At 42.3% G+C, this 20,742-nt stretch overlaps 1 protein-coding gene across 2 annotated transcripts in view; it reads left to right on the forward strand.

The window, feature by feature from the left end:
* Window positions 1-20,742, forward strand: part of GALNT10 (polypeptide N-acetylgalactosaminyltransferase 10) — a 78,228-nt gene that overhangs the window by 45,688 nt on the left and 11,798 nt on the right. For both annotated transcript variants that reach the window (XR_006416673.1, XM_044450925.1), the window contains exons 8-10: window positions 14,461-14,568; window positions 16,693-16,914; window positions 18,657-18,773. Coding sequence is in view for 1 of the 2 variants with exons in the window: in XM_044450925.1 (XP_044306860.1) it covers window positions 14,461-14,568; window positions 16,693-16,914; window positions 18,657-18,773 (447 nt within the window). In the remaining variant the exon portion in view is untranslated. The remainder of the gene's footprint in view (window positions 1-14,460; window positions 14,569-16,692; window positions 16,915-18,656; window positions 18,774-20,742) is intronic.

Consider the following 20,742-nt stretch of genomic DNA (forward strand, 5'->3'; position numbering starts at 1 on the left):
CTTTTGCCATCTATTGTTCCCAGCATTAGGCTCTTCTCCAGGGAGTCCTTCCTTCTCATTAGGTGGCCAGAGTATTTGAGTTTCATCTTCAGTATCTGGCCTTCTAAAGAGCAGTCCTCTCTTCTCCTCTAGGACTGACAGGTTTGATCGCCTTGCAGTCCAAGGGACTCGCAGGACTCTCCTCCAGCACCACAATTCAAAGGCCTCAATTTTTCGGCGCTCAGCCTTCCTTATGATCCAACTTTCACAGCCATACATTGCAACTGGGAAAACCATAGCCTTGACTATACACACTTCTTTTGGCAGGGTTATGTCTCTGCTTTTTAGTATGCTGTCTACATTTGCCATAGCTTTCCTCCCCAGGAGAGAGCGTCTTTCTTGGCTGCAGTCCCCGTCTGCAATGATCTTGGAGCCCAGGAAAATGAAATCTGTCACTACCTCCATTTCTTCCCCATCTATTTTCCAGGACCAGATGCCATGATCTTAGTTTTCTTAATGTTGAGTTTCAAGCCGACTTTTGCACTTTCCTCCTTCACCATCATCAAGAGGCTCTTTAGTTCCTCTTCACTTTCTGCCATTAGAGTTGTATCATCTGCATATCTGAGGTTGTTGATATTTCTCCTAGCAATTCCGACTTGTGATTCATCTAGCCCCGCCTTTCACATGATGTGCTCTGCATATAAGTTAAAGAGGCAGGGCGACAGTATACAGCCTTGCCGTACTCCTTTCCCAGTTTTGCACCAATCAATAGTTCCGTGTCCAGTTCTCACTGTTGCTTCTTGACCAACATACAGGTTTCTCAAGAGACAAATAAGATGGTCTGGTACTCCCATCTCCTTAAGAACTTGCCACAATTTGTTGTGATCCACACAATCAAAGGCTTTAGCAAAGTCAATGAAGCAGAAGTAGATGTTTTTCTGGAACTCCCTAGCTTTCTCCATGATCCAGCGTATGTTGGCAATTTGATCTCTAGTTCCTCTGCCTCTTCAGAATCCTGCCTGTACTTCTGGTAGTTCTCGGGCCACATACTGCTGGAGCCTAGCTTGTAGGATTTTGAGCATAACTTTGCTAGCATGTGAAATGAGTGCAATGGTGTGGTAGTTTGAACATTCTTTGGCATTGCCCTTCTTTGGATTGGGAATGTAAACTGACCTTTTCCAATCCTGTGGCCACTGCTGAGTTTTCCAAATTTGCTGGCATATTGAGTGTAGCACTTTTACTGCATTGTCTTTTAGGATTTTGAATAGCTCAGCTGGAATACTGTCACCTCCACTAGCTTTGTTGTTGCTCAGACTTCCTAAGGCCCATTTGACTTCACATTCCAGGATGTCTGGCTCGAGGTCAGTGACCACCCCATCGTGGTTATCAGGGACGTTAAGCTCTTTCTTGTATAGTTCCTCTGTGTAATCTTGCCACCCCTTCTTAATCTCTACTGCCTCTGTTAGCTCCCTATCATTATGGTCCTTTATCATGCCCATCTTGGCATGAAATGTTCCCTTCATATCTCCAATTTTCTTGAAGAGATCTCTGGTCCTCCCTATTCTATTCTTTTCTTCTATTTCTTTGCACTGTTCATTTAAGAAGGCATTCTTATCTCTTCTAGCTATTCTCTGGAATTCTGCATTCAATTGGGTGTATCCTTTCCTTTCCTTCTTTGTCTTTCACTTCCCTTCTTTCCTCAGCTATTTGTAAAGCTTCTTCAGACAGCCATTTTGCTTTCTTGCATTTCTTTTTCTTTGGGATGGTTTTAGTTGCTACCTCTTGTACAATGTTGTGAACCTCCGCCCATAGTTCTTCAGGCAGTCTGTCTATCAGATCTAATTCTTTAAATCTATTTGTCACCTCTACTGTGTATTCATCAGGGATATGATTTAGGTCATACCTGAGTGGCCTAGTGCTTTTCCCTACTTTCTTCAATTTAAGCCTAAATTTTGCAACCAGAATTTCATGATCTGAGCCGCAGTCAGCTCCTGGTCTAGTTTTTACTGACTGTATAGAGCTTCTCCATCTTTGGCTGCAGAGCACATAGTCAATCTGATTTCTGTGTTGACCATCTGGTGATGTCCATGTGTAGAGTCGTCTCTTGGGTTGTTGGAAAAGAGTATTTGCTATGACCATCGTATTCTCTTGACAAAATTCTACCAGCCTGTGCCTTGCTTCATTTTGTACTCCAAGGCCAAACTTGCCTGTTATTCCGGTTATCGTTTGGCTTCCTACTTCAGCATTCCAATCCCCCATGATGATAAGGACATCATTTTTGGTGTTAATTGTAGAAGGTGTTGTAGAACTGGTCAACTTCAGCCTCTTCAGCACCTGTGGTTGGGGCATAGACTTGGACTACTGTGATGTTGAATGGTTTGTCTTGGATTCGAACTGAGATCATTCTGTCATTTGGGGGATTGTATCCCAGTATTGCTTTTCCTACTCTTTTATTGATTATGAAGGCTACTCCATTTCTTCTGAGGGATTCTTGCCGCAGTAGTATACCTGACGGTCATCTGAATTAAATTCATCTATTCCTGTCCATTTTAGTTCACTGATTCCTAAGATGTCGATGTTCAGTCTTGTCATCTCTTGTTTGACCTCATCCAGCTTGCCTTGATTCATGGATCTTACATTCCAGGTTCCTATGGAGTATAGATCTTTGCAGCATCGGACTTTCTTTTCACCACCAGATACATCTGCAACTGAGTGTCCTTTCGGCTTTGACCCAGTCGCTTCATTCTTTCGGGTGCTACCAGTACTAGCCCTCTGCTCTTCCCCAGTAGCATATTGAACACCTTCCAACCTGAGAGGCTCCTCTTCCAGCGTCATATCTGTCCATGGGGTTTTCATGGCAAAGATACTGGAGTGGGTTGCCATTTCCTTCTCCAGTGGATCACGTTTTGTCAGAGCTCTCTGCTATGACCTGTCCGTCTTGGCTGGTCCTGCATAGAATAGCTCATAGCTTCACTGAGCTACGCAAGCCCCTTTGCCACGACAAGGCAGTGATCCATAAGTGGGCCTGGGCAAAGAATGATGCCTTCAACAGGTGCTCTCCTGCAGATCTTAATAATCAGACAGGTTCATGATAAGCCTTATTGCCCTAAAACCACTAATTCAGCTGTTTTAAAGGAATAAGTGTGTGGAATCATCATAGAAATTCAGTAATATTAACAGCACCAACCCAAAGTGTTTTTTATTAATATTACTGATCACTTGAGCAAATGCAGTGATTAAGAGAGTAATAGAGAGCCATTTTGGCTAAAGGAGCAGGATAGAAATCTAATAAATAAAAGTAGGGAGAAAGTGCAGTGATACAAGGCATATATTTTGAAGGATGTTATCTCATGTTGAATGTAGGAAGCTATCTACTGACTTAATCTATTAAAATATTCTTCACTGCTTTTAGTCATTTATTACATTGAATTGTCATTGAATGTCATTGATTTGCATGATCTATACATTTACTTACTAGAATTCATTAACCAGAATAAATAGAACTGAGATCTCTGTCACCCTACAATACTTTCAGTGATTAAAAAGCTTATATTAAAGCTTTTAAACTAATAAACAGCTTTGCTGCCTCAATTAAAAATACTTGCTGTTTACAGTACTTTGTGCTTGCTTTAGATTTGCACTTGTCTCTGAGAAATTATTAGTGTCTCAATTCTAGTAGGCTGGATGTCCAGCTGAGCAAGCCGCACTGCTTCAGCATGAATCCAGAGAGACTAGCAAGAAACAGAGCAGATTATTTAGTCTTGCCAGCGGCAACACATTCCTCCCCTGGTAATTACAACCATTTCTTGTCTTCTGTTTTCCCCAAGTAGTTTTTCAAATCTGAACTACTTAATGGTGTTGTAAGGACCCATCAAACCACATTCATTTGGCAATTAACATGCAGCAAATGACATTTTCTTACTATTGTTTATCTACAAAAAACAGTGTAATAAAGACATATTGGAGGTTTCTCGTTTCTCCTTTGAGATTACAGTTGGTTCCATTTATCCTTTTTACTATTGTGTGCAAAGAAATGGTGTAATAATGTAATTCTCTGCAGGAGAGGGTAGAAGCAGCATTCTTCTTTTCCAACTTGGACCTTTTCTAAAACAGTAGTTTCCAAGAGTGATGACAGTAACTCTGTAAGCTCTTTGTCTTTGAAATGCTGGAGCAGACACTCATTGCTTGATCTGCAGGAAACAAGACGACTTCATTCATCTGTCTACTTATGCATTGTGTTTCAGAGAGTTTTATTTCAGGCAAGAGATGAGAAGTTATGGTGGATTAAATTCATTCTAATTAATTCCAGCAAAAGTCTTCTATTCCTTGTATTGTGTGATGGGAACTGACATTTAACTGAAAGAGTGTATTTTCAGAAGTTAAGATAATTTGATGCATTAATATGTGGTTGATAGACTTCATTATTCTGATGAAATTATAAGAACAAAAGATTTGTTCACAGGGAAAACCAAAAGCATCAACATTTGTGAAGTCATGAAACTTTATAATCAGGTTTAAATCTGATTAATAAAAAGATGCATATCTGATTAATAAAAAGATGCAAAGAATCCTGGCTGAATCAGCACAAATAATTGACCTAAGGCATCTTCCAAATAAACAGTTTTCCATATTTCAAATACCAAATTTGCAACCCATTCTTAACCAAGTTTTTTCCTTCAGTAATCTGTTTCAGGTAACATTTTTACTAGGGAATTGTTTTGGCAGCAGTATCTAAGAAAGGGAAAATAGGGAATTATTTGGAAACAGGTGGTGCTCATTACTGTATTTAGGTTTGAAAAATCCATTACATTTGATGAAAATGCACGCACTCACTACCGTAATATAGGGAAATTATTTTATCATTGGAGTTTGCATGCATGACATCAGGAAAGTTGATTCTCTTGTTCTTCATGGGCTCTCTGCATCACACATACAGGCTTTGCACCTGCACAAAGCCTGTTGTCAGGAAGCGTCTATAACTAAGTGTTCGATTGGGCAGGACCCTCTCCCCTTCCTATTCCAGGACAGCATGGGAGAGGCTCTCACCTCTCCCTCGGTTCCTTTTTGACCGCCATTTTGCCTAGATTGGGAAGTCCTTCTCTTCGCACTTGAGTATTATGTAGCTTATAGATAGGACATGTTTCTCTCCACAGACTGTGGTGCCTTAACGTTATTTGTTAACTTTGGACACTTTCTGATAATTATTTGATGAAGCAGCTTTTTGCTGTTGGTCATTATAAGTCATGCTCATTTATTTCAGGAATTTCCTAGAAATATACATTTGGAGCTGCATTTAATTGGAAATGAATTAGTACAGCTACTATACATTTTTCCCACGAAGGTTTACTGGATTGTCTCCAGAAAATGAAGGACTGATCATTTCCCACAGTGATCAGTTCCACTGGAAAACAGCTTTCACGGTTTCTCCTAAAGATGAACCAAAATCAGCTTCCTTGAAATTTCCATCCATTGAATCCTGGTCTTGTATTTTGAAGCAACATATAACAACTCTGCTCTGTCTTCTGCATGACAGCCTTTCACTTATCTGAACTCAGTTGTAACAGCTCTTTTTAATCTTACCGTTTCCTAGTTAAATACACCCAGCTATTTTAACTGTTCCACAGGGAACTTGTTTTCCAGTCCCCACTATTGTCGTTGCCCTCTTCTGGAAATGCTCCAGTTTGTCAATGGCCCAAAACTGGATACAATACTCCAAATGTGGCCTGACCAATTCAGAATATAGTAGAACTATTATTTCCTAAGATCTGGCTGTCAACGCAAGCTAAAATGATATTAATGGTATTAACCTTTTAAGCAGCAACATCACATTAGCTCATGAAAAGAATCTAAGTATCTTGAAAAGTCACATGTACATCTATCAAGCCTGGTCTCTCCTATCCTATATTTGTGTCTTCCATTTCTTCTTTTTTTGTATCTGAATGCAAGACGTTATTTTTTCTGGAATTTCATCTTGTCAGATTCAGCCCAGTGCTCCAGCCTGTTAAGAATCTTTTGAATCTTGATTCTTCTGTGATAATTCACTGTCCCTTTCAGTTGTGTGTCTATCTAGCAATAATAGAATCCAACTCACATTTTATCATCTTGGCAATTAAGTTGCCATGGGAAACCATGTTAATTGCTTTGCTAAAATCAAGGTATGAGGTTTTCCCATGCTTTACTAGAGAGTAACTCTGGGGATAAGGGTGAAATAACATTGATCTGACATGACTTATTCCTGAAAAGGTTGTGTTGGTCCTAGTAATTAAAGTATTATTTCTTAGTCCTGTTTTACCCAACCTAGCCCATCCAACCCCCTCCTATCATCTCCTCCCATCCCCAACATTTTCTCTTTTCTTCTCTTTCCTGATGGCACTCAAAGCACAATTTTGGAAATGTGTATGTTGTGGGAGCAAGCTGCCATTCTTTGTGCCTCTTCTGCCTAGGAGAGAGGGAACTCGTGGGAGCCTGTCCACCCTGCCAGGCCTTCGTTAATCAGGCCTGAAGGATCAGGGTGGGCATACCGCAGGCTGAGTTGTGGAGCCACGCTCTGTAGACCACTGATTCAGCCAGGCCTGTAGTGCAGGATCGCCTGACCACGTTCTGGTCTTTGGAGTCATCACACCCACCATCTGCAGCTGCCGTGGCTCCTCCAGCCATGGCATCTGTCCCTTCCTCACCAGGGCATTCCGTTGAAGCCCGCAGGGCCAAGAAGGTGGTGGAAAAAGCAAAGATGATGGAGTTGGTAAAAGCCTAACCCAGGAAGAGATCTCAGGCACACCACTCTCCATATATGCCAAGGGTGATTTCACCATGCACAGAGTGAGCTCTGACCAAACACATACAGACTACATAATTGATCTTGGAAAATGAAATCTGTGATGCGCCGATACACCAGCTGGCCTGACCTCCCTCTGAAATCTCTAGGACTGTCAATACTGGCATCACAGCAACCAAGACCAGCAGTGACTTTGCCTCACCATTCTGCTACCTTCTCACCCCCTTGACATCTCAAGGCCTTCTCCCCAATTCCATCCTACACCATCCTGGAACGCTGCCTGCAGGTTCAGTCTTGGTCATCCCTCCCTGACTGGGGCCAAGGAGCCTGTCGGCCAACTCCACAATAATTCAGCCAGGTTAGGAGGAGAGTGGACTGGACAGGGACTGGGACCAGCTGGTCATTCCAAGACGCAGATATGAGGACTGTCTGGGATACCATGGAGAGGGACATAGCAGCACACCAGCAGCAGCATCTCAGCTGCCATAGCTACCATGCCTGCCCCCCATCTCTTGACTTGCTTGACTCGCCCTCCTCAGTTTCAGAAGACTACATCTCAGACTCAGATTCAGCCCAATTTGGCAACTGCTCACCTCCTTCCATCACATTGCCTTCTAGCTTGCAGGACTGCAGATCCCTGAGCAACCCAGAGCACACCAAACAAGGGCAATGGCCAGCTCAGTGGCACTTTATGTGGGCATTATGTGGGCATTTGATACTCCCTGTTCTTCACAGACAGGCTCTTATTCTTGTTCTTCCTTGGGGTATTTAACTAAACATTTCTTGTAGGAGGTCAGCTTTGTTGCTGAATCTGAGTCACTTGCATCTTCTTGCCTTTATTTGAAAATGTGGCTTCTCCTACTGGATCTCCTTGATGCTTGTTTCTGTGCCAACCAAGAGATAGTATCTGAAAATTGCTTGCAGTCATACTCTGTGAGATCTGCTTCCAGGGCCTCAAGACACATCACTGAGGTGGGAAGGATGAGGCCTTGTACAGTGTGCAGACATGTCAGAGAAGTCCTATAACATGAACCTGAAACCCCTTAATAGCTCCTTTCTTATATACAGCCTTTGTTGAAACACTCGAGAAATGTTTTAGAAGCAATTACAACCCAATTTGCATCTAGTAAGGGACGTAATTTACATGTAGGCAGGAATGAAAAATGGCACGAGGAAGACGTTCTCCTGTGTCTGTTGCTGCACTCCAGTATTTCACCTGCTTAAATAGTGATTTGTCAAAGGTCCTTAAAACCTTGATAGAATATGCACTTAATTGTACCTCAGTGGCCTTCAAAACCCACAAATATTTTGCTATCTAATTCAGTTTTTAAGTCATAATACTGAGGGCATCAACAGCGGGGTGTGCCAAACTCATATGCACATAGGTGGCCTTGATAAGGCAGCCACACTCCTCATAATATGAGGAGCAGCAGGAGTGCATAAACCGTGGAGACACTGAGTCCTTAGCATGTAGAAATTCTATCTATCTATATGGAATACTGGATCAGCCAACCTGGATCAGCCAACCTAGTCCAGATATTTTGGACTACACTCCCAGCATTGCACACCATCTGTAATTCTGTTTGAGGCTGATGCCCACAGCATCTGGAAGACATTGGGTCTGGGAGGGCTATTACTGTGTTACATGCTGCCTCACAGAAAGGCAAAATCAGAAGGAATTTTCCATTGGCAGTTATTGTCCCAAAAGAGGCTGCTTGAGAGACACTTGAGGTTTTTTGTCCTTCAGCATAGCAAGTTTTAAATTCATTCCTTCTGCTTTTTCCTTTTAGTGCATGGGGTGCTCACTTTCTACTGATCTGTCTCTTTACAGATGAGAACTGATAATTTTCTTTTTGCAGGTTGTAATGAATTCTGTCATCACACAAAGGGACTGCTAATAAAATGATTCAAAGCAGTAATGAAAATGAATAGAAAGCCTCCTTTTCAAATTAGTTTTATATTCAAGTGCCACACCATCAGCTGAGATCAGGAAGATTTTTTTTAAAGGCACAGAATTGAACAAGTTAAATGGAAAGGAAGCATATTGTGGAACAGTGATGTAAATTCACAAATCTGGTTTATTTCACATGCCAGTGAATAGGCAGATATCATAAGAGTGGTCAGAAGTTTCTTTATTAATGAAATTTGTTCATATGGAATCCCTAAAATGAAGAAGGTTTTCTGACAACCTCTGCAGGTCATCCAACACTGCTCCCATCTTTCTAGATGTGTTTGGCTTTTGCAGGTTGCTTTTACTGTATTGTTATGCTAGCCTTACAACTGTTGATTTTAATTAGATCAGCCATGAGTTCCTAGCAAGGAAGCTTTCTGGTAGCTGTGAGGAAATAGCAGAAACAAATATGCCCATTCTGTAAAACTCGTAAAAATTTCACCCCCCATTATTGCTCTGGAAGGAAGGATCAGCTTCACTTTGCCCTCCAGGCATTTGTTAGGAGTCAGGCACCTAGGCACAGACAGGCCAAATCTGTCTTTGTGCCTAATATGTTGACTGTGTATGAGACACAGCCTTGGCCCTCTCCTGCCAGGGATGTTGTCACGCACCGCCCTGTGCAAAAGCCACTTCTTGTGCTTTGGAAACTCAGTGCATCCACATGTCGCACACTCTTCTGTGGGAGTGATTACTGTGAAACCTCGACTTTCATAGGTTTAACTCCCGTGGATTTGATAATTCGCAAGTTGGCCATGAACAATTAAGTGGGATTTTTTTTTAGTTTTGCGGCCTACTGCAAAAAATTGTCAACATCATAGAGAGGAAGCGAAAGGGGAGAGAGGGCTGGCCTCCCAAGCATGCCGTCTTGTCCTGCCCATCCAGTGAGGGAAATCTCCCCAGCATTTCCTTGATGCAAACAGGAGGTGCTGGTGATTGAAAGGGCAGGGAAGAAGAACATAAGCATGTAATAAATGAAGAAGGGGGACCCTGCAGGATCAGATGAGGGAGGGAGGGAGGAAGAAGCAATCCAGTACATGTATGATCAGCAGTAATAAGAGTTAAGGTTTGGAGGTGGGGTGGAGATAGTCACAGTTTTTCACATTTATGGTGGTTCTGGACTGTGGTAGGGCCAAGACAGGGGAGTTTCTTTCTGTGCTGCGAGAATATCACTATTGGTGTTTTCTTTGGTGTTAAGATTGCCACCTACAATTGGGGAAGACAGCAAAGCTATTTCTCTGTGACCCTCACTATTGCTTGAGTAAATGTTTGCTTAACAGTAAGATATGAAAGGAGTATTAAGGTTAGGACCTTTTTGTCAGGTTCTGAATGTAAGATCACACTGGTAGGGAAGAGAGGAGCTGAGATATATATGATGTGGGGTAATACCAAGCTGAAGTAATTAAATGCAATTAACTACTTATATATGCGTGAGTTTCTTCTTCATGGTCTGAGCACTATGGCCTAGTGCCTTGAAAAAAACATTCCATCTTCTTGCTCTGAGCGAAACTTATCTGAGTGTCTGAGCTGTGTTGAATTTCTGTGGTTCATCTCATCTCAGTAGTGGTTCATCTCATCACTTCTTTTTCAGATCAGTGATTGTAGAGCAGATTTCTAGGATTCTGTTATATCCTTTTTTTTCTAGAAATCTTTTCCTTTTGTGCCAGTTCTGTTTCCAGTGTCTGTGCATCTTGAAAGGGAGAGAACCTGTACTCCTGTGTTCCTTTGCTGGGGCTACAGACCTTTTGAGGATTTGAAAAGCATTTGCTTTAAAGCATTTATTTATGAAAGAGGTCACACGCTTGACCTGGTTTTCTCGACGGGACGGGAAGAGGGTGGCCTGGAAGTGAGAAACTTGATCTTGACTCCTCTGTCATGGTCAGACCACTTCCTCGTGAGGTTTGAGCTCGGGTCTGATCTCTCCCTCCAGAAGGGTGGGGACCCTATTAGGATGGTCCACCCCCGGAGCCGGATGGATCCAGATGGATTCCTGAGGGCTGTGGAGGATTTTCTGGCAGATGAAGCTGGCACTCCTGTTGATGGCCTGGTCGACTCATGGAATAGGGAGATGACCAGGGCAATCGACACGATCGCTCCTAAGCGTCCTCTCCCTCCTAGCAGAGCCCACTCGGCACCATGGTATACGCCTGGGTTGCGGGCAATGAAGCAGCCTGGGAGATGACTAGAGCACAGGTGGAGGAAATCTCGAGACGAATCTGACTGAACACACTTAGGTGCACATTATCGTGCCTATGCTGTGGCGGTGAGGGCAGCGAAGAGACAGTTCTTCTCTGCTTCCATTGCTTCCTCACAGTGCCGTCCGGCGGAGCTTTTCCGAGTGGTGCAAGGCCTGATACATTCTGGCCAGAAGGAAGTGGTCGCACCTTCAGCAGCCACTGTGATGACTTTGCCCAGCACTTTAGGGAAAAAGTCGGTCAGATTCACCGCGATCTGGACTCCACAGTTGATTTGAATCCAGTACGGGAGGTGTCCAGAGCACTGTCTGGTCCATCATTAGTGGATGAGTTTCAGTTATTGCAGCCTGATGATGTGGACAAGGTGCTTGGAATGGTATGTCCCACCACCTGTCTCCTGGACCCATGCCCCTCTTGGCTACTTAAAGAAGCCAGTTACGGGATTGGTCCCTGGGTCCGGGAGGTTGTCACTGAGGGAGGACCAGGTCCCTACCCCCTTGAAGGAGGCAGTGATCCAGCCTATCCTGAAGAAGGCATTCCTGGACCCAGAGGTGGCCACCAATTTCAGACTGGTGGCCAACATTCCATTTCTGGGCAAGCTGTTAGAGTGGACGGTGGTGGGACAACTCCAGGCACTCTTGGATGACCCATTTCAGTCTGGTTTCAGACCTGGTTATGGCACTGAATCTGCCTTGGTCGCCCTGTACAAGGACCTGTGCAGGGAGAGGGACAGGGGGGAGTGCGTCCCTATTGGTTCTCCTGGACCTCTCAGCAGCTTTCGATACTATTGACCATGGTATCCTTCTGGATAGACTGGCCGGGTTAGGAGTAGGAGGCTCTGCTTGGCAGTGGTTCCGCTCCTACCTGGCTGGCTGACTCCAGAAGGTGGTGCTGGGGGACTATGGCTCTGTGCCATGGCAGTTGTGCCATGGGGTTCCGCAGGGCTCTATTTTGTCCCCCATGCTTTTCAGCATCTACATGAAACCACTGGGAGAGGTCATTAGGAGGTTTGGACTGCAGTGTCACCAGTATGCTGATGACACCCAGCTCTGCCTCTCATTTACATCTACTCCAGGTGAGGTGGTGGCTGTGCTGAACCAGTGCCTGGCCGAGGTAATGGGCTGGATGAGGGCCAATACACTGAGCCTCAATCCAGATAAGACGGAAGTCCTGTTGGTGGGTGGATCGCGGTTTCAGGTAAGTGACTTTGACCTTGTCCTGGATGGGGTAGCACTCCCTCTAAAGGACAGGGTCTGCAGCTTGGGAGTACTCCTTGACCCAGAGCTGTCACTGGAATCCCAGGTGGCGGTGGTGGCAAGGAGTGCTTTCCTACAGCTTCAGCTGATCCACCAGCTGCGCCCTTACCTGGACAAGCACTGCCTAGCAACGGTGATTCATGCTCTGGTAACCTCCCGGTTGGATTAGTGTAATGTGCTCTATGTGGGGCTGCCCTTGAAGACGGTCCGGATACTTCAGCTGGTACAGAACAGAGCTGCCAGGTTGCTGACAGGGACCAGTTGTTATTCTCATATAACGCCGGTCCTCTACCAGCTACATTGGCTTCCAGTTGAAGTCCGGGCCCAATTCAAGGTGCTGGTATTAACCTATAAAGCCCTGAATGGCTTGGGACCAGGATACCTGAAGGAGCACCTCTTCCCTTACATGCCCTCACACCCCTTAAGATCTGCGGGATTGGTTATGCTCTGGGAGCCCTCTTTAAAGGAGATAAAAAGAACAACTACCCAGAGCAGAGCCTTTTCTGCAGTGGTGCCCAGATTATGGAATGCGCTCCCTGGAGAGGTGCTCCTGGCAGCGAGTTTATATCCTTTTTGGCGCCATGTTAAAGCCTTTTTATTTAATTGTTATTTTAAAAATTAATATTTTGATTGTCAACAGTCGCTTTTTTGTGTTTTTTGTTTTGTTTTTGTTTTATATAATTTTATGGAATTTGTAATGTTTTATTGTTTTTAATTGTACATTTGTGAGCCGTTCCAAGATGCCGAGACATGTGGTGACGGCATATAAAAGTTTTAAATAAATAATGGATTTTTGAGACAGCCAAGAAGTTGTTTATCTTGTATAAGTTATAATCCTGTCGCTGTTTTGAGTTGTATCTAAAGGAAAATAACTCATAAATATACTCTTTTCCTCTTAAGTACTTTCTCTTAAGTATTTTTCTCAGCTTCTTTGGTCCTCCAAACTGGAGGCATAGTATTGGATAAGTTTTGTTGAATTCTGTCAAATATAGGATAAAATATTGTAACACTAACAGATTTCTGAAAAAAGATAATTCTCTTAAATACTTATATTTGCTATAAAGAGAGACGTTTGCATTAGAATCTTCCCAATCAGAAGGTAGTAGCAGTGAAAATACACAGTCAAACAGTATAATGCAAGCTTGTCCAAAAATTATTCTCCTTCTACTCTGACCATTAATGAGAAACTGTTTCATCCTGAAGCTTCTCATTTCGCAATCAAGAATTTGATTAATCCATGGAACAGAAGTGTTGTCATCTGTCAAAATCACTGGTCAGCAGTACATTTTTAGCACAGTTGACAATAATTGTGACATTAAAATTCATATTTGAATGGCAGGTCAAGGACAGTGCAATATTGAGCTTCACCTGCAATATAGAAAGCTGGAAAAGTGAAACTGTTGAAGTTTCATTAGCAGGCAACCAACAGTACTCCTGATTAAACCTTTTTGGGGTCATTAGAATATTTGCCTTAACAAACATGTCCAGACAATCCTTTAAAGTAATTTTGGAGCCAGTCTGTTTATAAATAGCCATGGTACTTTAAAAGAGATTAAACACATTATTACTGGTCGAAGCACTTCAATCCATTTTTAAGCCTACTGGAATGCATGTAATCAACAGTAGTTCTACATCATTTACTTACACTGGCAAAACCTATATCCATATTTAATCTAGGCATGAATGAAAGTTCTTATAGAATGTTGGCACAGATTCAGTGTTTTGCATGTCTCAGTCTCCTTTGGAAGTTATTGGGCCATCATGCTGCAAGTAGCATTTGTTTAATACATGCTTAATTTTTTAATACAAAATAAAGATTTTAATCTGTTATGGATGGTTGCTTATTATAAATCTGCAGTAGCACAGTATATATCTTGGCACGCTCAGCACAGGAAGGATACATTAGAACCAGGTCTGCAAAATATCCATTAAGATGTCTGTATGCAGTCCATTGCCCAGATAACTGTTTGGAATTGCTTCTTAAGAATAGTGCATATGAATCTACAGAAGGTTTAATCTTGTACTTAGTTGAGTTTATCTGTACTTTAAGTATTCTTAAATCCACTAAAACCAGTTTCACATTGCTTCTGAATTCTTGTGTTTCAAATCAGTTGTATGGTTTGCTCTTTCTTGATATTAGCAATGCTTTTCCAATGCATGACTTAGTTGGCTTTTATTCAAAGTTGCATCTTTATGAAAGCAAGCACAGAGTGCAGATCAGGTACACAGCTTATAGCCTGTGAAGGTTTGATTTCCAACCAATTCAGAAAACCATTTTTCCTGTTTATTCTCTCTGCCATCTCACAGGTATGGATGTGTGGGGGTCGTATGGAAGACATCCCGTGTTCCCGCGTAGGCCATATCTATAGGAAATACGTCCCTTATAAAGTTCCAACAGGAGTCAGCTTGGCAAGGGTAAGATCTGGTTGGCTGTGTTCCTTCATATCATCATCCCTAATTTGAATGGCTCAGAACAGTTGCCTGTTCACACGGCAAGTAAGCTACTGTCTTGTTACTTAACAGACCCTGTTCCCTCAGTCATTGTTAAATAAATCAATTGAAAGGTGCTTCTAACTGGTAATATTGATCTGTATTAGATTGACCTGTGTCACTAAACTACACAGACCTAAAAAGCCCAGTAAACCTCACCATAACCCTTATTGTTGGCAGTACATTTCCATTTGCACATCTTGAAGGAAGAAGCCACAAGTATTTGAAAATAGGTCCACATGAGGAATTCAGTTGCTAATTCCTAGAAATTCAAGGTTTGCCCTCACATGTCTTAGGGCACAGCCTTATTACCCCCACCCTTGATACATGTAAGCTTCCATATTTGGAGGTTTATGTGCATCTTGTGCACCAAATAAAGTACTACTGCCATGTCATGTGCCCCAACTTTTTATTTAGATGGCCATTTTAAGCTCTCTAGATGTAGTGCTGGAGATGGAGAGGGGAAAAGAGCATGGAACACCAATAAGACTTGGCAAAAGTCCTTGGCCCCAGCCTCCTCTTCGCCTCCTGCCGTGTCCCTTCTCCTCCCCTCTGGGACATAGTCAAGACCTCGAGGGAGGCAGCCAGGGCCGTTGTTTTTGCACTGGCTGCAAGGGAGGGCTTGGTCTTCCAAATGCCAGTTCTAAGATCATACAACCTGTGTCCCCCAGAATACTCCTGTGCCCCCCCAATAATGTAGGAGGCCATAGGATTGCACCCGTAGTGAATTTTAATATTGCATGAGTGCCTTTCATTTAGTATCCCAACATATTTTTAATGTGAGTAGTGGCTCCCTCTGGTGGAAATGACAATAAAAGAACAACAGATGACTAAAATTATTTTTTACCTTTCAGTTATAGTTGAGTACATAAAATACACAAGCTAGATGTTAGGTTTGTTTAAACTAGATAGAACTTGCTGGCTGGCTAACTTGTTCTTTGAAATGCTATATAGTGGGATGGCAAAAGGAGAAGGGGCCAGCAGAGGATGAGGTGACTGGATGGAGTCACTGAAGCAGTTGGTGTGAGCTTGAGTGGACTCCGGGGATGGTGGAGGACAGGAGGGCCTGGAGGAATGTTATCCATGGGGTCGCGATGGGTCAGGCATGACTTCGCGACCAACAACAGCAACAATATTGGGATGTGCAGACCCCGTCAGATGCTACAGTGAAAGGAATACTTTTCCAAATTCCAGGATTTCACTCTGCTTGCCTGGTCAGTCCCCCATATATCCCTGAACACAAATGGCAGGGTAAGCAATGTGGTCCCCACCAAAGGTTTTGATCTCCACATCTCTAACTGTTGGTAATGCCAACTGGAGCAAAAGGAAGATGTAGTCCAAAATATTTGGAGGACACCATGCTGCCTACCCCTGCCTTAAGTAGGAGAATGTTGCCTACATCTGACTGATTGTAAAGTAGGTGTGCAGCTTGAGTCTCTTCCCTGTCCTGAGCTAGAGTTGCAGGAAGTGGCTTACTAAGAAGGCATTAATTGGGCCTTGCAGAACTTGCATGAGCTGGCTGGTCAGCCAGAAGAAAAACTTCTGTTTGCAACATCTACTTCATATGTACTATATACATTTCCATGATAAAATCCAGAGATTAATCTTGTTAGGCTGTTGCAACAGAAGCAGAGCTTGTGGTATCTTTAAAGATTAACACTTTATTGTGGCATATTTTTTTCTGAGTCATGGTGCACTTCATCAAAAAAGGGGACTCTGGCTCACAAAAACATATGTTGCTATTTATATACACACCAGAGGGCGGGGGCAGTTTTAAGATGCCACAGGAAATCTATATAGTGCTTTCTCAGTTACAGAAACTAGACTTTTGTGACTAGAAATCTAATTTAATTATCATGAAAATACTTCTGTTGCTCTCTTGCATCTTGAGTTAAATATTATAGATATTTCACTTACTAAAACTAAAGTATTGCTCAGAAATTAGGAACTTTTTTGGAAGTCTTCTCTTGTCTGCCTAATACAAATTCAGGTTCATGAATAATGCTTGCTTTTTCCTTATTCCTTTCCAAAATAATGCCACCTACGTAGAACTTGAAGCGTGTAGCTGAGGTGTGGATGGATGAATATGCAGAGTACATTTACCAGAGAAGACCTGAATACCGGCATCTGTCTGCAGGAGATGTGGCTGCCCAAAAGGAGCTTCGCAGCAATCTCAACTGCAAAAGCTTCAAATGGTTCATGAATGAAGTTGCCTGGGACTTGGGAAAGTTCTATCCACCAGTGGAGCCTCCAGCGGCCGCCTGGGGAGAGGTTGGTTTATTCAAGATACTTGCCTGTACCAGATGAGACCAAGAGCTCTCATTCAGTCATGCCGTCTAAAGTGTAAGGTTGCAGGTTTAACTGCAGGAATTCCAGTACTTACTACTTCTGTCACTAAGTTTAGCCAACACATGGTGCATGTTGTTGGGTTTACAAAGAATAGCTTACAGGAATTGTGAATGTATATGATGAAATGATCACAGCTGCACTTTTCTGCCAAAGAGGAAAGGATTAAAGTGTTATATTTGGAACAGACAACAGACCCTGTACTCCTCCTGCCTGAATGCTGCAGTTCTGGTTTGGAAAGGATGAAAGTAAATGGTCGTGGAGGAACAGCCATCATGGCTGTATAACTTTTAGGAAGCCGATGTTTAGGAAGCCATTTAAATGCAAAAAGCCTGCTAGCCCTGTTCTAGAGTTTAGAGATAGAACATAAAGCAATGCCAGTGCTGTGTCCACTGATGACCCGCAGTCAAATATGTCTCTCATAGCTCCCTAGACATATTCATGGCTTTTCCCTAGAGATAGAGATTCACTTGAAATATGCATGGCTTTTTGCTAGAGATAGTCATGGCTGTCTCTAGGAAACTACATGATGTGTTTGTCAATGCATCTCTCTCAGTGGCTGTGTAGTTCCCTAGAGAGAGTTTCATGGCTTTTCATTCTGCAGCAGCTGGACCCTAGAATCACCCTCACCCCTGTACAGGAGGAGAGTCAGACCCTGGCTCTCCAGCAGCAGGTCCATCTCCATCATCATCAGTTAATGTTAGGCTTAATGTTACCTCAAGAATGTTTTAAAATGTTTTAAGAACTGTTCCTTTATTTGTTTTTTACAGTGCTGAATACCTGCACACATACATATATATGCTCTCTCCCTCGTGTCTTTTCAGTATCTGTAGTTACTTTATTGTTACTGTATTATTATCATTATAATGCTGTATTGTGTTGAAGGTGCTTTAGTGAATATGGAACTGTTTCTTAAGTGTTTTATATGCATAGAAATGTAAAATCTGTACATATACTAAGACAAACATTTGGCTTAGTCATGTGATCTGACTTGTATACAAATTCAACTTAAGGATGTTCTCAGGAACAGAACTTTTTCTTCACATGGGGACTACCAGTATCTTTTTGCTAAACTATAGAGAACCATGCAAAGTGAACTCCTCATAAGATTTACTAATTCTGACAGTCCACTGCTGGGTTGCCCTAAGGTAAAAATGGATAGTAAATCCAAAGCTGTGACCTATTTTTAATGTACTTTGGAACTAAAATGGGCAGTTCATTCTGAATCAGTTTTGCATGTGTTCAGGCATATATCTGTTTGATCCTGTTCCCTCTTATGTTTCAGAAACTGCACAAAAACTGCATATAAATTTTAAACTGGAGACACTTGCCTCCAAAGTGTGCATTTTTAGAAATGCCTTGCCACATTCAGAGACATGCACAATCCAAAGGATAACTGCATTCTGATTAAGGTCTAGGAAATATGAAGCTTCTTGTTACTGGTACTGAATCTCAAGTTCATATGTATTCAACATGCTATTTAGTTTTCCAGGAGCTTTTTTTCCTCCATTTTACAATTCTTAATTCTTTTCTCTATGTTAAAAAAAAAAGACACCTCACCTTGTATACTTGCATTTACACCACTTTTTAAAATGAGATGGCATCTTCACTACTTATTTATTTGGATGTTCGTATGTCCAAAACTTAACTGTAAATTGGTCTTGCAGATCCGTAATGTAGGGACTGGTCTCTGTGCAGATACCAAACATGGCATCCTAGGTTCACCACTGAGGATTGAAAACTGTGTGAAAGACAGAGGAGAAGCAGCCTGGAACAATGTACAGGTACATCCTTGTTTAAAATAATTCTGAAGCATTTCCAGAAGTAGCTGGAAACTTCTGGAAATACTTTATGCAAAGCTGACATTACTAGAATAATGGCTTCATTAATATAATACTAATGAGAGGGGATTTCTTAGACTAGCAGAATATAGGCTGACTGCTGACCTAGAAATGCAACAGACATTATTCATAATAAGAGGAAAGTTGCTTAAATACTGCCTTGAGTTAATTGGCAAAAAGACAGTGTGTAAGTAAATACTGCCTGCATCCAAATTTGGGAGTGAATAAATAGGAGGCAAACAGGAAAAATTAACAAGGAGGTAATAGTGCAACCTACCATGTATAAATGTAGTCAGTTCAAAGCATCTTCTGGAATAATTGCTGGAAGAGCATTTTAATGAATCTGCCTACACATTCAGGAACTACTTTTTATCACCTGGCATATGCTGAACTCTCCAGTAGATGCTGGAAAGAATCGAAGCAGGTCAGACAGCATTTCCATTCCCTTGATGCATGAGGTTCCACAATTTGCAGCTTAGTTGTAACTTAGTAAGTAAAAAATGTTACTTTAAGTATAACAATGCAAGGAAGACCAAATAAACACAGGATCTTCTGAGGAATACTTCATAAATGGGTTTGATAAAAAGAAGGGCTGCTGTGTATCATTTCTATGCCTGTAAACTAGACATAGAATCACTTTGCTTTGAAACAAAGTATTTCTAAAGAAAACTGGACTCTGTCGATGAGTTCCATACTTCGGGTTGTTTAAATAAATGTGAATATTGAAATAGGGAATTGTGCATATTGAAGAAACTGGACTTTTTCATTTTCTATCCACTTGCTCTTTGACAGCTGCAACAGCATGAAAAAACTCTCCAGCTGATTGTGAGAGATCTACCTGAGTTTGCCTTTTGTTGCTTAATGTGTATGAGGGGTACTTTTCTTACATCACACCTACTTCTAGAGTTCCCCCCCCCTTTCCTATTTGCCCACCAGAACTGCTCCAATAGGTAGCATGCATTTCTCTAAGAGTAAGTGTTTTAAGCTGCAGATAAGAACGCAAGTCATAAGATTAGGACAAACAATCTACCAAGCATTTGCTCCACAATGGCCTTGTTCTTACTGGATTGAGGATTCTCTTCATCAGCCCCTCTTCTGGTACTAAGCTTGGGTTCAATCCCAGCTTTAAGGAGCCTCGGATGACCTTTACACTCGGTAGATCTATGGGTCTTGAATATTAGAAAGGTTAATACTAAGTATCCCTCCTCATAGGTATACACAGAACTGAGGAATAAAAAGATGAGACAGCAGGCCATGCTGATGCTAACCCATGTTTCTTCTTCAGGCAATTAAGAATTCCTGGCAAAAGCCATTCTTCATGCCCCTAAACATCCAAGAGCCTAGATAACTCATACAGAATTTAGGAGGATGACTGAATTTCTTTTGAAACATCCCAACTCTGAATGCCATCCTTGCAGAGGCTGTTCAAGACAAGGCTAGGCAAAAGGTTCATGCTGTCCCTGTAGACAGAGAAGCCTGTAAGCTATGCCTTGGGGTGGCTCTTTCTTCCACAGGTGGCCTTTCCTTAAAGATCACTAATTATTAGGTCTGTATGTCCAGATACAAGCATTTCCTTGAATATGTGGTTGTTGTAGTTGGTCATCTACCTGATGATGACCAAATCTTGTAACAATGTTTCCTACTGGGGCCTTCTGAAACAAATCACTAGCTCTTGCCAGGTGGCGGATGACACAACAGACCACTATGTCTTAATTTGCCCGTGGGGGCTTTCAGGGATATTTTGTCAGGCATTCCTGAGCACCTTTTTTGCATGGCACTTAATGGGCGATAGCCCTGCATAACTCTAAAATGAACAACCCCTGTTGCCTGATCCACACAATGCAACCAACCATGGTGAACTGGGCACCTGGCAAAACACCCCAGCCCCCATGGGTAAATTGAGCCATAGTGA

This window comes from Varanus komodoensis, unplaced genomic scaffold, assembly GCF_004798865.1.
Source record: "Varanus komodoensis strain SLA01 unplaced genomic scaffold, ASM479886v1 scaffold6_1, whole genome shotgun sequence".
NCBI lineage: Eukaryota > Metazoa > Chordata > Lepidosauria > Squamata > Varanidae > Varanus > Varanus komodoensis.